At 45.0% G+C, this 16,483-nt stretch overlaps 1 protein-coding gene across 1 annotated transcript; it reads right to left on the bottom strand.

Annotated features, from left to right (window-relative positions):
• Positions 1-2,185: 2,185 nt before the first annotated feature.
• LOC307230849 (S-adenosylhomocysteine hydrolase-like protein 1) lies at positions 2,186-16,476 on the bottom strand. The gene is made up of 17 exons (XM_080001309.1): positions 16,043-16,476; positions 11,333-11,444; positions 10,956-11,099; positions 10,520-10,620; positions 9,827-9,929; positions 8,879-8,973; positions 8,645-8,751; positions 8,430-8,546; positions 8,241-8,304; positions 7,957-8,045; positions 7,600-7,670; positions 7,263-7,357; positions 7,050-7,148; positions 6,738-6,806; positions 6,318-6,396; positions 5,349-5,469; positions 2,186-5,250 (listed from the first exon to the last, which is right to left on the bottom strand). Exons 1-17 carry the CDS (start codon positions 16,211-16,213, stop codon positions 5,244-5,246), a joined length of 1,644 nt encoding a protein of 547 aa, XP_079857435.1. The 5' UTR covers positions 16,214-16,476; the 3' UTR covers positions 2,186-5,243.
• Between the last annotated feature and the right edge of the window lie 7 nt (positions 16,477-16,483).

The following is a 16,483-nucleotide window of genomic DNA, read 5'->3' on the forward strand; positions in this document are numbered from 1 at the left end:
TTTTTTTCCCAACAGCGCAAGAACTCTCGCGATACTATCCCACTCATGACGCATTCACTTGAGGCGTGAACTCGGAAAAACCACGCGCTCCGACAGGGGGACGCCGCTACAACGGAACATTCCATTTAAACCGGGGTTCGAAGCCGCAATTTCGGGGCAGATCCGTCACGTGCGCATTGACCGAGACAACGGACATGACGTCACAGTGGCGGCACGCCCTGTTCAAGGCGAACAGAGTTCCTCTGCATGTGTTTTCATTCCAAAACACTTGTCTAACTTCGATTCGGACCACTCCGTAGTGTTTGTCAGATCACATATGTTCTGCATCTCAAATAATTCACAAGCTTGACAAACAAACACACGTGTACTGCAGCGTCCATGTTTCCCCCACCAGAAGCAGTGGAACATATTTAGCGATGGAGCGGGAAACCGAGTCGGAAAGGCCGATTTCCGAGCTCCCTGGAGGCTCTGACGTACTCTCCGCGTCGGACGCGCGATGTGCCCGCGGACGCGTTCTGCGCATGCGCACTAGACATCGCCGCCGTGAGCCTCGCAACGCGCGGGGCTCGTGGGTCTGACGTCAGAGCCTGGAGGACGAACTCCGGAAGTCCGCTCCATTTTGGGTCAATCAGTTCTGTTTTTATTTATTTCTCTTCTCCTTCTTTTCCCAGGATCACAAATAATAATACGTTCATTCAGCTTTACAACACAGCAGGACTCAGATAACGCTTCTTTATTCTGTTGACTGTGACAACGCGGCCAAAGATCACTTTCAAGAACGATAAGACGTCAGTTTACGCTGCAACGTCTTTTAGAGACGAGTTGTAAAGGTGCAGCAGAGAGAACCCTCCACAAGAAAAGAAGTACCACGACAATTATGTCACAAGGACCATTGCAGACACAGAAAGTGTAGACTTGATGATGATCATGATGATGATGATGATGACGATGGTGATGATAATGCTGCTGCTGCTGCTGATGGTGGTGATGCTAATGAAGATGATGATGATGATGATGATGCTGGAACGCAGCATCAGTCATGACGCAGTCCATGACATCAGTCAAACATTTTGTCAAAATTGTTATTGTTATTGGAAATTCATACCTACAGTATCCAGTGGATGAAAAAGTAAGAATTTTCAATATTTAAATATGATGATGTTGGCGATGCTGATGATGATGATGACGATGCTGTTGATGGCGATATTCATGCTGCTGCTGTTGATGATGATGATGATGATGATGATGATGCTAATGAAGATTACGTTGATGATGCTGGAATGCAGTATCGGTCATGACGCGGCCCATGACATCAGTCATACATTTTGTTAAAATAAAAATTCTTAATATCAAAAATTGTTATTGGTATCGGAAATTAATACCCTCAGTATCCAGTGGATGAAAAAGTAAGAATTTCCAATATTTTAGAATTAATCTTCCTCTTCTTTGGGCTGCTCTCGTTAGGGGTAGCAACAGCGGACCATCTGCCTCCAACACCTTCTGTTCTGTGCATCTTCCTCCCTTACACCACCTTACGCCTGCATGGCCTCCCTCAGCACATCCATCAAGCTTCTCTTTGGCTTCCTCTTTTCCTCTTGCCTGGCAGCTCCACCCTCAGCCTCCTCCACACGTGTCCAAACCATCTCAATCTGGCCTCTCTCGCTTTTCCACCAAACTGTCCGACCTCCACCTGCTCCCCACTCTCGCTACAGATCACAATGTCATCCGCGAACATCATAGTCCACGGAGACTCCTGCCTGATTCCATCTGTTAACCTGTCCATCACCACTGCAAACACGAAAGGGCTCAGAGCTGATCCTGATGCAATCCCACCTCCACTTTGAATGCCTTCGTCACGCCTACTGCACACCTTACTACTGTCTGACTGCCCTCATACATATCCTGTACCACTCTTATGTAAATATATTAAAGTGTATAAAGTGAAGTATACTATAGCAAATATTTAAGTATTATTATGAAGAAATAATACAATACAATTAAAAAAGACTACTGTACTGAAGTTCTGTGCTTGAGTAAATTGCTTTCAAACGCTGTCATCACCTCGACTCCACACACAGACACACACACACACACACTTAAATAAACAGGTGAACATTTGATTTGTTAGGCCTAGTCAACAGACCTCTGCCCACATGCAAGTTCAACTTTGACTCAGGGAAAACAATTGACACATTTGTGAAGTTTATTAAAGGATCATGTGCACATTAAATGACAGCATGAGAACAGCAATTAAAGCACAGAAAGTATTCACATAATGTCAATGGGTGCTTTGTAAATGACCAAACAATGAACATTGTTATAAAAGTATCCTTTATAGTCTTTTAGTATTTATTTTAATTTCAATAACTTTCTGTCAAAAATTAAAGCCATAAAACAAAGCAGTTTGAATAGTAGAGTGCAGCATTCACATAACTGCATTTTGATTTAATTTTGTTGAAATATTCATAAAAAAGGTCAAGAAAATAATACATTCACTTGTTTGGAAAGTTGAAAATTAGCCGTGCATGTCAATCAACACTATGACCAATACTAATTGTCAACACTATGACAATTTGGTTATTGACTGCGGCAAGAGCAATAATAAGCCAGTGACTCCTGTGACAGCGGAGTCCTCGGCACATCACTCCACCATCAGGGACTCAGTCTACTGCAATTGTCCTGACTGAACTATTGCATGTATTGTATGTATTGCATAGTCATAAAACCGACAATTAAAAAAAGTAATAAAGGGGTACTTTGCAGGGGCATTTGTTCAAAACAGTTGCCTATTTGACTTGAGGCGAAAGGTGAATGTTCATTAGTACAACATAGATTCTGATTTATTTGTTGAACCTGACATTATGCGTCATCTCACAGACATCACAGTAATGCATATTTCAGTAATGTAAGACCCATCAACAGTACAGTACCATTTTAAAATCAAAATACCTTCAAAGAGATCAAAGAGCCCAAACCCATAACTGCATAGCGAATACTGCAAACAAAAGCATGATGTGGGCACTTATATTAAGAGAACGGACAAAACATGCGAGCGATGAATGTGTAGAGGAGCGTTGAGCCAAAAGGCACTAAGTCAGTCTACTGACAACCTTTCCATCCTGTTGCCATCACTGTCCTCACTCAAATGCTATTGGCTGCAATACCCTCAAAGTCTAAGTGCTTACCACCAGTAAGTTAAATACAGAGGACAGTTCTCTAAAAAAAAATAATAATAATGGGCAGTATCAGTTGTGCAGAGTTGTCCATTGTGTACAGAGTTGTATTCTATTTAATATACAATATTCAGGATGCTTTTGGATGAGAAGACTTTTATTACTTTATCATGGCTTGAAAAGCATGATCTCCAACATACAGAGCCATGCTTCAATTTGAGGAGTACATGTAGACAAACATCTGAGATGCCGACAATTAGGAAGAGGCAGTAAGGAGGCCGACTATGTCCATCTACTTTTACATTAGTACAGGTAAATTAAAGGGGAAAGAAAGCCTTAAGTATATTAGTTTGTTAAATACAGTCATTTTTCCCAGACGCAGCATGTGGGAGGCACTGCTGCTACCAAGAGATTAAAAATGTAATAAACACGCACAAAAAAGTGATAGCATTAGAATAGAAATGTTGCAATGCAAAAATCACACTGCCACAAGCCACTCTAAGGTTCAATCTAAAAACATTTTCTTATTTCAATTTCTTGTCACAAATATTGGATGGGAGATTGGAAAACAATTTCAAAGATGTATTGTTGATCTTGAAAGAAAACCTCAGACTTTCGGCATATTTCTGGTTTGCCGTAGCAACCTGCCAAATCCCACCTCCACCACCCACTGACGTTTTCGTGATGTGGGTGGAAGGGGGAACAGCTAAAGAGAGTAATGCATCATATGGTAGTGCAGCTGCTATAGCCGGCCGGTGAGCAGGGCCAAGGAGGTTCATTGTCGTGCCTCACATTTACAACCGCACAAAACTCTCCATATTAAGATTGTTTTTACGAGGGATGGACTTGTAACCGTAGCTACACACTGGTGTGTACTGGTACATGTAGTTACTGTGGGACTGGTTCTGTGCAGGAGAACAAGTTTCTCTGTTTGAATCTGAATGGCACCAAAGTGTTTTTATTTCTTGTAGACTACATAGACCACCAGCATTGACTGGACGTCCACATTCAGTGCATGTACATGCACACTGAAATTATGATTTTATATTGAATAAGGAAATAATTACAATAATTGCAACTGTCACATAAACACAGCATTCATAATATCAGGTTCGAAAAAAGCCTGATGCATATGACAGAACGAGATAATTTAAATATTTTGACTGACAAATGTAAACTCCATGTGAACACCTCAATCAAAATATCATTTTATTCTGGTTATTCATGTGTGCATGTAAACATACTGATTGCTTGTGGTAAAATGTTCCTTCAACTTCCTTCTTTTTTTTGGTTAATTGGTACAGCAAGTTTGGTACAGCTTGTTTGTGTATCTTGGTATAATTGTCTTAACATTATGAAATGTCATATGCGAGCAACGTGGAGTCATGTCCTGTGAATGCTTTCTACAGAACATACTGTAGCTGCCACAGTCACAGCCACAGCTTTGGACGGAAAATCTTTCACTAGATCAACACAACAATATTATCAATTACAGTTATACATCTAATATAAAATCAAAAGAGTGCACGGAAGTGAAGCCATTACTGGATATAAAGACAGTCCAGTAGGAAAGATCCAGTCCTAGTGATGTACTTTATAATCTTCTTCGACATTTATAATATTAAAAAAACAATTGAATAATTTGGAACACACATTAAAATGATAAAAGAGCTCTGGTGTGTAGCAGGTTCATATAATCCTGTAACTACTCATTCCTTCTAAGAAATAAACTGATCTCCAGTGGAATGTATTCTATGAATGAGCTATTTGCTTTAAAAATAAACAGTATATCTTCACACAATCATTTGGCACAAGGACCCAGATCAGATAGTGCACAGTCTCACTCAAAAGATCTTGGAGGAAGGGGAAGGGAACCAGACGCACAACATTACTCTCCTTTCCGACCCTGTTGACATGACATGAATGGATCCAGAACTTACTCTAGCTGACGGTGTATAGTTCGGTAAAAGCTTTGTTTCCAGTGAAGGGTCTAGAAAATACAAAATATAAACGACTCTCTTTGTATTGTCCAAGTTTGAGTTGACAGGAGACGAGGTTGAGCCACGCACATTAGTACCTGTGGACACAAAAAGGTTGGAGTTGGGAAAACGCATTTTGCAGCACTTCAAGTAATGAACTCATCCACAATAAAAACCAAACTCAAAAGACTGGTACCTGTAGTAGTTTGGCTTAAAGGGGCCGTTCTTGTTCAGGCCCAAGTACTTGGCTTGTTCGTCCGACAGCTCCGTCAGGTGGGCATCGAACGTGGCCAGATGCAAGCTGGCAACGTATTCATCTGAAAAGCACAGGCACAGTTACATAAGGGATATTTTTGCCTCTTCAGAATGTCAGGTCAGCACAGTCGGAGCTCGACCGGCACTGACACCTACAGTACATCACTGACGGTGTTGTCAGGGTCAGAGGGGGAGGCCGTCTACAATTGTGAAAGCCAAAACACATCACAAATTAAAATATTAGAAATGACGCCTTTTTTGAGTCACAAACTGTACAGTACATGCATATTTGGAGCATGTGTCCTCCCAGAGGACAGGCTAAAATTAGGCGTGCAGCCCTTATATTTATGGGTGAATACTCTGATTGGCTGGAGGGTGAACTACCTTCTACACAGTAAAACTATCTATTTGCTGCTATAAATGAATATGCTGGCGACAAATAACCAACCCGTCAGGCATGTTTAAACAGCCCATAAATCAAATACTGCATGATGGTGACACGGTACATTGCATCTCTGTAATCGATACACATCACGCAAATGACGCTTGCGCGCCCTCTCTTTTTTCCATCCAGCTACTCACAAAAGACAAATTGATAAACCGTAGACTTGGTAGATATGTTCAGGAATTAAATTTGAAAATTGAGAAATTGATGTTGTTTCTACTTACGTATATATTTTCTATATATTTGATATGGTTTATAGTGCTTAACCTGATATGCTCTCTATTTTCCGCTGTAACGGTGCAAATTTCCCCGTTGTGGGACTAATAAAGGTTTATCTTATCTGACCATTTCTTATCTTATTTTGAAAATGCCAACGTTCTTGAAGCGACGACGGAACGACTGCTGGTCAGACCGGTCTCGTCGCCAAACATAACACTTTAAATAAAACACAAAGACGCATCTCACCCATCTTCTTGGGCAACAAGTAAACGTCTTGCTTGTATCGGCCTTCTGGAGCGTTGTACAACTCAATGAGCGCAAGAGCCTGCAGAGCACAGCGTGGAAGGACCTCTTGAAATAGATTCATATCAAACGTGTAAAATGGACATCAACAAGAATTCAACTATCGTACAAAAAACTAAACAAAAAAAAAACCACAGGCCTGATCACCGTAGCATTAACCAAATGTATTTTCTATTCGAGAGCGCAACACCGATGGGAGGAGCAGGAGGTTCGACATCTCATGTTCTATTCCTGTGGCTTTACAATGACAGAGGACGCCCCTTGATCAGAGCAGATTCCAAAAGCGAGCAGGAGCTGAACACCAGACCCTCCTGTCGGTGCTCTGCATCACCGCTAACTGCTGTGGCGGAGAGGAGCTCAAACCTGAGTGGTGGCCGTGATGGACAGGACGAAGGTCGGGACGGTGGAGCAGCTGAGGTTCAGGAGACGCCCCTAAAAGCAGAAGAATGTAAAATGGTCATTAGATTTATACTGCATACTGCAACCCGCACGCATGCACTATTTAACTGCATATTCGTGCATATTTGCGTCAAAACTTAATTGACACAGGTTTGTTGCTGCGTCAGTGTATATCTGTTTGCCTCCCGAGTTTATTAGAATGCACCAACCAAACCAAATCAAATTCCTTGTCTTTTGAAAAGGTCCTCTATAAAAAGTGTTTATTTGCATATTTACCTCAGCTAGGAGGATAACTCTTTTGCCATCAGGCCAGATAACATGGTCCACCTGAGAGCGCACTCTCTCCCAGGTCAGCTCCGGAGTGCGAAGGCTTGCCTGGACAAACACAAGTCATTAAATACACAATTAATATCCAATTAAAAAAACGAGCGTCAATAATGACTCCGATATTTTGCATGTCTTTCCCCCGAGAAGTCCAAGGTCCCTCACCACGTCGATCTCGGTGTTGGAGTGGCCCATGTTACAGACGATGGAGCCGTTCTTCATCCGATCCAGTTGCTCTCTGGTCACCACGTTCTTATTCCCTACAGACAAACGTCACTGAGCTCGTGAGCAGGTGGAAAACATCCCAGCAGTTCCAGGCACCACAAAGGGCCTGAACATGTTTCAAGCAAATCCAATAAAAAGCTGTTACATCTAGCATTTCATGGTATAAGTATTCTCTTGGTATTCAAACCCATGTAATATAAATGAAATGAATATAATAGCTGTATCCTGTGGTTAAACCTGATGAGACATAGTGTTGGTTTTGGCGTGTCGGTGGTACCAGTGCACGTGATGGTGACGTCCACTTGGCGGATAACCTCGTTGAGCTTGAGGACCCTGAAGCCGTCCATGCTGCTCAGGGAAATTGAGAAATGAAGACAAGTCTAAACAATGCATGTTGATGAGCAGCTTTAAAAAATATATATAAATAAATATTATTCACTTTGCCATTATACAAAAAAAAAAAAAGACTAAATTCGGGGTGAACGTCTTGTTGTCCGTGCAACCTTCTGGGGCTGTGGTAAGATAGAGGACATCTGCAATGCTACACCTCCCGCTAGCTCATAAGGCTTTGCTCCGGGTCTCTTTCCAAAAAATCCGGCCGCTTCCGCCCCCTCGTGTTCCCGGCGCCACTCACCAGGCCTGCAGTGCACAGATGGGATCGATCTCTGTGACGTAAACAATGGCTCCCAGAGCTTTCAGCGCAGCGCAGCATCCCTTTCCAACCTGCGGAGACAGCCACGGCGTGAGCAACGGAGCGGAAGGGCAAACCTGTCCACGTCGGCGGGCTTCGGTGCCGAGCATAAAATAACATGACAAAACGCCTCAATCTCAAATCAGCCCAGCTTTCCCATGCATATTCCAAGAGTGTTGGCCATACCACAAGTGGATTACGAGCAAGAAGAAAAGGACCCTTCGTACCTCTCCGTACCCACAGACGACCACTTGTTTTCCGCCAAACATCACGTCCGTGGTTCTCTTCAAGCTGGAGACGGAACGAACGAACAAAACAAGTATTTAACAAGAAATCACCATTTGTTTGCCCCTGCTTTGCGGGAGCCAACGATGGCGCGGGTAAAAGGACCCGACAACCTGAGCTCACGCACTCACCCGTCCAAGATGGACTCCCTGCAGCAGTAGAGGTTGTCAAACTTCTGTTTTGTCACAGAGTCGTTGACGTTCATGGCTGGGACGCACAGTTTGCCGGCTTTGGACAGCTGATACAACCTGCGGAAGGTTGAGAGGGAGAGGGAAACTTTTCCAACCTTCCTGTCTGTCTGTCTGTCTGTCTGTCTGTCTGTCTGTCTGTCTGCGTTGTACACTACCTGTGAACACCGGTGACACTTTCCTCCACGATGCCTCTGATCTGCTTGAACACATTGGGGTATTTCTTGTAGACCCAGTGGGTCAAGTCCCCTCCGTCATCGAGGATCTAGGACAAAAACACAAGACACGCAGGCTGGCTTCTCTGGTCACTATTGCGCCTCCCGTCGAAAATCTCATCTCCCGCTCTAATCTGCGACGGTGGTTTTTTGTTTTGTTTTGTTTTTTTTAGGTACCATGTTGGGCTGCCAGCCCTCTGTGCTGATGCAGCGGTCGATACACCACCAGAAATCGTCCTCAGACTCCCCCTTCCACGCAAAGACAGCCACACCTGAAAAAATAAGCAGGCAAGTCACATTTTCAAACAGAAATCAAGTCTAATGTAGTGATGTCTTTTCTCATAGTAAAAATAAATAAATAAAAGCAAAAGGTCTTTGGAGTACGCAGTGAAGTACGCAGCTCCAAGTCGTCTGATGGTAAATTCCGATGAATAGCATCTTTCATCATTGTTGTAGAAATAACAATTTAGTGCAACATTCACAATACAATATTTTCCATCATCCTGCGGAGGCGACGCACAACGGATAATGGCTCCATTACATTTGGTGTTGATCTCCAAAGTCAACTCACAATGGTGACTGCACAGTGGAAAAACAGTGTTAACCTACATAAGACCCTTTTGGTTTTTTTTCCCCCTGCTTCCCATCAATAACTCCGCATCCTTCCAGCGGGAGCCTGTGGCCTGGCAGGCCATGACAGCTCTACTGCGGAACTGCGTGTACTTTACAGTCACCCAGCAACTACAGATAGAGGGCTCTTGTGATGTACTTCTTCCACTAAAGGGCAAATCTTAAGGCTTCACTGTCTTTACGAATGGGGTAAGCTTGGTTTTTATTCAACAGCTGGACACCTGCATCCTTGGCTTCTAAAAAAGACATAAAGTCGCGCGAGTCACGAAAAGAAAGGCCCACGTCCGACCCCCCCCCCCAAAAAAAAGAAAGAAAAGAAATCCACGGATGGTGTGCTGCATTACACGGGCCGCAAATCTTGTGAAAAACACAATCCAACGGTCCATCGCCGCGGAAAGTTCAATGCAATTTACAACCACCGATTCAAAAGGTGTGGGGTGATTTAAAGGGGTGGCCTTTTGGGTTTCACAGCCAAACACATTCCTTGCTGCGTACCGGTCTCCGTGAGGGCGGCCGCCACCTCGTTCTGGGTGGAGTAGATGTTGCACGCCGTCCAGCGACACTGAGCGCCCAGAGCCACCAGCGTCTCAATCAGCACCTGAGGTCATGAGACGAGAGCGGGAGCGTTAATTAATCATTATTTTACTGCGCAAAACAGATTCCAAAGTACACATTTGGCCTGTCAGCCAGCTGGTTCCAAAGTCGGAACTGTATTAAGCCTGTTCCTTTGTTCCTGGGCCACACTGAGTCAGATAGCGTGTTTGTTATGTCACTTAAAGCTTGACTAAAGGGGGGACGGGGAGCGAAGCGCTGGTCTAAATAAATAAATAACATTTTAAACGTGACACCGTGATGTATCCGTAACAGTCACCAACAGTACGTGGGAACAGAGTGAACGCGGAACTTTTCCGCATTCATCCAGGTCAGTGAAGGGTGAGACGGCTGCATCACAGTAATGAGGGGGAAGTCATTTTAAATTTCAGATCAAGGCGATTGCCGAGATCGTGTGCATGTACTGTACGTGCAAATAGTACAGTACATGCGGCAAACGCAACACAAAATGGTCGATTCAGCCAAAAGCTAGTCAGGGAAGACGCCCCAGAGAGCGGTTAAAATTGGCACGACGTCATATTCCACTCGTCAAAGTGTGGCAGTGCAGGTTTGTCCTGCTACGGCGAGATATCTCACCGCCGTCTGGGCTGTGATGTGGGTGCAGCCCACGATCTTGGCTCCCGCCAGCGGCTTCTCCCCCTGCGCTCGCTTCCGGAGCGAGATCAGCGCCGACATATCTAAACAAGACATCCGTGAAAAAGGAGTGAGCCAGTGCAAACACACGAGCGGTTCTGCCGTATGACCTCGGCGTTTTGTACAGTGGGTACTGCAGATGCAAGCTGGAGAGGTGGAGAAGCTATCAGGAAACGGGGGATTCCTGATGAGGAGGTGTGTTCTGTGTTATGCTGTATATTCCAATGGATAATAGGCTGATAGGTGAGAATACCTGCATGTCCATGTCCACCAGGTCCAAATGTGAAATATATTTGCGTGCAGTTTAATCATTTCACATTGCATGTCATTCAATTTCAACAACTGACTGGAAACGTCACCGTCACCACCACCGTCATACCTTGCTCTGCAATCTCAATCTCCCGTCTGCCGAATTCGGCCCGTTTAATGTTCTTCACACAGAAGTCCGTGCTGCCCTTGGAGTTGACCTGGGTTTTGTCTCGCGGAGAGGTCTCGTCATCAGAGCTGTCCGTGTAGGAGGCGGCTGGAGGACGACACCAAGCGGTTTCGTGAAATGTGAAAACGACACGTACAGTACAGGTGTGCAGCCTGCAGCACAACAAGATCAGAACGTGGGATGACGATCGCACCACGGAGAGCCTCAGATTGGTTGCCACCAAACTTGAGGGGTACAAGGGTGAGGGTTTATAGCGGAACTGTTGGGAAAAAAAACATTTCTGGAACACAGTGTGCCCATGCGGCCGTTCATCTTCGTACCCGAGCTGTAGCTGTCGGTGGAGGACTGGGAGATGGAGCGCGACAGGGAGCGGCGCCCGGCCTTGGTGGGGAAGCGGCTGAACTCCTGCTTGTCCTCCACAAACTGGATTTGCTGTTGGGACGGCGGGAGACAACATTCAGTCATTACAGCTACCACTTGATTACCCAGTCGGTTGGTGGCCGGACCGCCGCCAACGCGCGCCAGGGCTGGCTTGAGAAATATCTGGAGCATCGTTCATTGTCCAATGGCTTCGCTCCCCGTTCGGATGCATTCGAACGGGGACGAATCAAGTTGTACGCTGAGAGGTCGTGTTAACAACCTAACGTATACCAGTGATCTCATATTGCGTGACCGAGAACGCTCAAATAGTCAAAACGGTTTAGTTCCGGCACTTTTGACTATTTGAGCGTTCTCGGTCAAGATCACTGGTATCTTCCAGCCTGTGCTATATGGTTCTAACCCATAGCACCCCCCCCCCCCCCATGCAGCCACAGCGAGCGGTCGCCCGTGTCCAAGCACGCAGAGCTATAAATAAGCAGAAGAACATTGGCAAGCAAGCATAAATATTCAGTGATAAGATGTAAATGATTTAATGAGTCTAAGACGCAAGTGTACTTTAAGCCGGGTGGGATGCCTGAGAAACTGGTGGCAGTAGTTCTAACATAAGAGAATTATTTTCCGCCACACGATCCAACCTTTCTTTTTTTTGGCGAGTAAATGTTAAAGACTTCCTCAAGACGTGTAAATGGCGGTTTAACAAAACGGCAACGATTCAGCCCCGCGTTCCGCAACAAGAGATGAACGACGACGACGCAACTGGCTGGCTGTTGGCCGTTTATTAAAAGTTTAATAATTATCACACGCAACGCGCGTCCAAATTGCACCAGATTGGATGCGGCGCGGCCTCGGGTCCCCAGCGACACATCCCCGCCAAGTGTTAGGCAGATAATCTAAGGACGTACATATGACTTCCTTTATGGTTTAGACAACAGCCAACTACCAACAACTATAACTGGTTCTACAGCTCGACTGGCGGGAAGTTTTCCAGCTTCCCTGGGTCCCTCCCTGTGCGCCTGGTCGCAGCCCTGTCAACAACGCAGCCAAACTCTTGTGCTGAAGCACCAGTGTCATGCAGTGAACTCCAAAGGATTTGAAGGGCCAATAGCAACCTGACTTTTTCGGATCGATTTCCCATTTCAGGTTTAGTTCTCGAAACCCGATGCCATTTTAGGCCTGAATCAATTACTTAAAAAAAAAAACTAAAAAAAAACCATGAACATACGGGGTCAAACTCTGCGATCTACGCTCGCTATTATTGGGACAGAAAGACGGTCAATAACTAATCTCCGCTTGCGGTGTTTTTATAACCGCATCATGTGGCGCCACACTACGGCATCCAAAGAGGCGCATATTATTAGAAATATTATTTCTAAACGTCCTTTGTAAAACGTTGGTTGTCTATCAATAGAGCAGCGGTTAGATTGACCCTTAGACTCACAGCAGTGACCTTTGACCCGAGCGTGCCAACGCAAGAGCCAAGACAAATTGCTGTAAGAACTGAAAGACCTAAAGATACAGCCGGTGCAAGGTTCAGCCTAAACAATGTTCACAGGTTTGTTTGTTTATTTTCCAGCTCTTTCGTTTTCTCTGAGTAGCAGGAAATACTGTGGGCGGTGAAATGTGAGCAGCTCATTATCTAGCATCACTCAACAGAAATGAGTGGTTTTACAAAACCTGCTCCGTTTATTTAGTTAAGATTCAAGGTTCAAGATTCAAGAGGTTTATTTGTCACATACATATACATACGTTCATACATATATGCAGTGAAATTACCTAATTCCTACCTAGCAACTAACTAAAAGTTACTGATTCCTAAAACGTAATGCAGTTAGTGAATAGAATCATGTAAATAAAATAAAAGTAAAATTAAATAAGACTCAAAAACATAATACAAAGCGGGGGTACAAAATAGAAGGGAATCGAGTTACGTGTCAAGATAATAAACAAGTTCTATGCTGTTTTGAGTTAGCAATGCATTGAGGCTTAGCCTAATTTTGCAAAGCTCCCTCACAAAAGGAAAAAAAACAACTGAAAAGCCTTTGTTGACCCTCTTGGGTTTTGCAATTTTCTATAGGACCGAACAATCCCATTAAAAATGCCTTTACTATTTCTAGTCCCACTGGGTAAAAAATTATAATAGATCCACAAATCTCCACACCTTTAATGTTGACTCAAATGTACCTGAAAGGAATATATTGCCCTAAAGGTACACTCCAACATACTGAGTCTATTATCCTAAACATCTTTAATAATGATGGAAACGATCATTACTGAGGCGTTTTCCACATGTCTGCTCATGTTAAATACAGAAATAGGTTCAGAACAACAGCACAAGTCTTCTGGATGTGGAGTCGTGTGTCCTCACACACAAACCAGGTCAGGTTCAAAACCCTGTTGATTAAAATGGTCGCGTTATTCCTGACCGGTCATCCGTGTCCCGATGCACTTACTTGACTTACTTGCCGACAGCCAAAACACAATCACTACATTATGCTGCGATACCATGAAGCAGGGAACCAACAGAGCTCAACTCTATAGAAGAAAACATCACATTACACCCAAACCCCCAACCATGACTTGCTGGAGGCAACAGTTAGCTTCACAAATAACATGATACTGTGCAAATGTTTCTTCGAACTAAAAGAACAAACGTACCTGCTTTGACACGTGCACTGCAACCCTGAAATTACCCGGACATTACCCGGAGGAGCTGTATGCGCGAACGCAAACGTCCAAATCATTTGGGCCGGACATTACCCGGACTTCACCCAGCCAGCACCCTAGTGTAAAGTCTGTGTAACGTCTGATTGAACGGTATGTGTGAACATGTGTGATCGCGTCCAAATACATGGAGTATCAACGCCAAAAAAGTAAGTCTGTCGCCCCGTCCGCCATCTTGGGTGTGCTAAAACTCAGCGTCATTGCGTCACTTCCTGCCTCCCGCACGCTCTTCCCGGGCTCCGCCCCTCGTCTAAAGAAAACAGAGTATTTCCAGGTGGTGTAAACGCGTCTGACGCGGACAATCTCCTGTTGTGTGCAAAAAGAAAGTGCAACTCCGGACAATGTCCAGACCTGATTATCCAGACATTGTCCAGAGTGCACGTGTGAAAGCAGCTCGGCAGCAGTGTTTCCCAACCCAGTCTGGAACTACCTCCTGACCTAGATGTTTCAGCTCCGACTCTGGAGCTACAACGTGCATGTCAGGGGGTAGTTGCTTTCTGCTGAGTCAGGCGGATTGAGGGTCCGTGTTTGGGTGTAAACAGCCTTGGTCAACAATACAGACTGCTGATGTATGGGGAATATTTTCTTTGCACGCGTTTAATATTTCACCCAAGTCACACAAAATGCCATTGTTGACTTTACACAAAAGGTGTGTCAAAGGTTGAGGTGGTCATTGGGGTCAAGACACTAAATAAACAAGGGGAGACAATCAGAGCAACAATCCTCTCACCTTTGTGTCCACAAAGTAATTTAGGTGTACACTTAATGTGCAGAGAAAGGGACGCCGGATTCCATACGTTATCAATTACAACGTAAGAGCTCCTTCTTTACGGTCTGAAAAGTGCATAATATGCACTTTCAGAAAGAGTTGTGTTGCAACCACAGTGACGACATTGCAGGCATTGTTACTAGCTGTTGGTTTCTCATCATGGAAAGGAGAAGGGGTGGAAGACGGAGGGAGAGGAGGACAGCTTCACACAATCTCTCCATTGACTGGTGCAACCTGAGAAACTGGGACGAAGAGAATGCGGAAGAGGGGCCGTTTTAACCTGACTCTAGATGTGAAAAGCAGCCCAAACTGTAGGAGTATCCCACAGGGCCTGTTTTAAACTCACAAAATAATATTGACGCTGTTATAACTACACGGTAATGACGCCGGGTCTGGAGGACGTATGCAAGTCAGAATGTTATTGTACGGGACAAAAAAAAAAAAAATGAACTGATAGCTGTGCTTGAGTCATCTTACCTGCCAAGCGGAGAGACGGTTGGGACATTTTGGAATACAATCACCTCTATTTGTTCACAATATATTTGGAGTCAGTATTGTTACGATAAAGAGGGTTTTCCCCAATGTTCTTAATATTTAAAAGCCATTGTTTTTCGTATTTCACTTCATCTAAATGAAAAGCCAAGAAAATAATTCTGCTGGCGAACACTTGTGGGCAAAATCACAAAACAATGAGTTTAAATGTGGAAATCCACATGTTTTTGTTGGCCTGCACGGCAACAACTATCAGGCCAGAATATGATGCAAAAACAGAACAAAAACAAACAAAAAAAAAACTTGAGGTGATGTGGTTTCGCAACGTGCAGTTAGACATGACATGGACATTAAACATTGGAAATAGATTATTTAATTTATCTATACAGGTAAAGTCCCATTGGAATCGGGGACTATTTTGCAAGGACATTATTTGGAAAACGAGGCCTTTTTTTGGGTGACCAACGGGAGAGGTCCCTGTCAGATCAAGATCGTTGGTGAAGAGGCGGCCACCGCCAAACGCTTCCCAGGCAGATCCACATCAAATCAACGATCCTCATTTATCAACAACATACAAAAATATATATCTTTTTTTTTTCTTTTCGCACAAAGTTAGGAAGGCCGTCTACGGCGTTGCCATGGCGACGCGCCTCACAGCCCCGCTCACCTTTTTCACGGGCTTGTGGGTCGGGACGGCGCTCAGCTCGCCCTGCAGACTCAGGTCGCTGGTCCTGCTCACCGTCAGGGCGGAGTACTTCTCCGCCACATTCTCGCTCTCCTTGGCCTCCTTGCTGGCCTGCTTCACCTCCGGCTTGGCGTCCACCGCGGAGTCCGACATCGCGGGGCTTTTTCCCGGATCCCTGTGCGCGAACACCCCCCTCCCCCCCCTGGCTGCTGGAGCCGATCCGAGTCCTGCGACGCTTCAAGCGAAGCTAACGCCCGCGGGCGGGACGGGGCTGCGGTTCGGGAAGTCGGCGGACCGAAACAAAAGAAAAAACAAGCCGTCGTTGAGGTTGGGGCCCCCGGGTGCCAGTCAGCCTCCGCCGCGTCTCCCTGCGTGCGGGTGACGAGTCGCGCCTTCCGCGTCAGCTGTCACCTGGTCCGGTGG

The sequence above is a fragment of the Zeus faber genome (genome assembly GCF_960531495.2).
Source record: "Zeus faber genome assembly, chromosome: 5".
Lineage (NCBI taxonomy): Eukaryota > Metazoa > Chordata > Actinopteri > Zeiformes > Zeidae > Zeus > Zeus faber.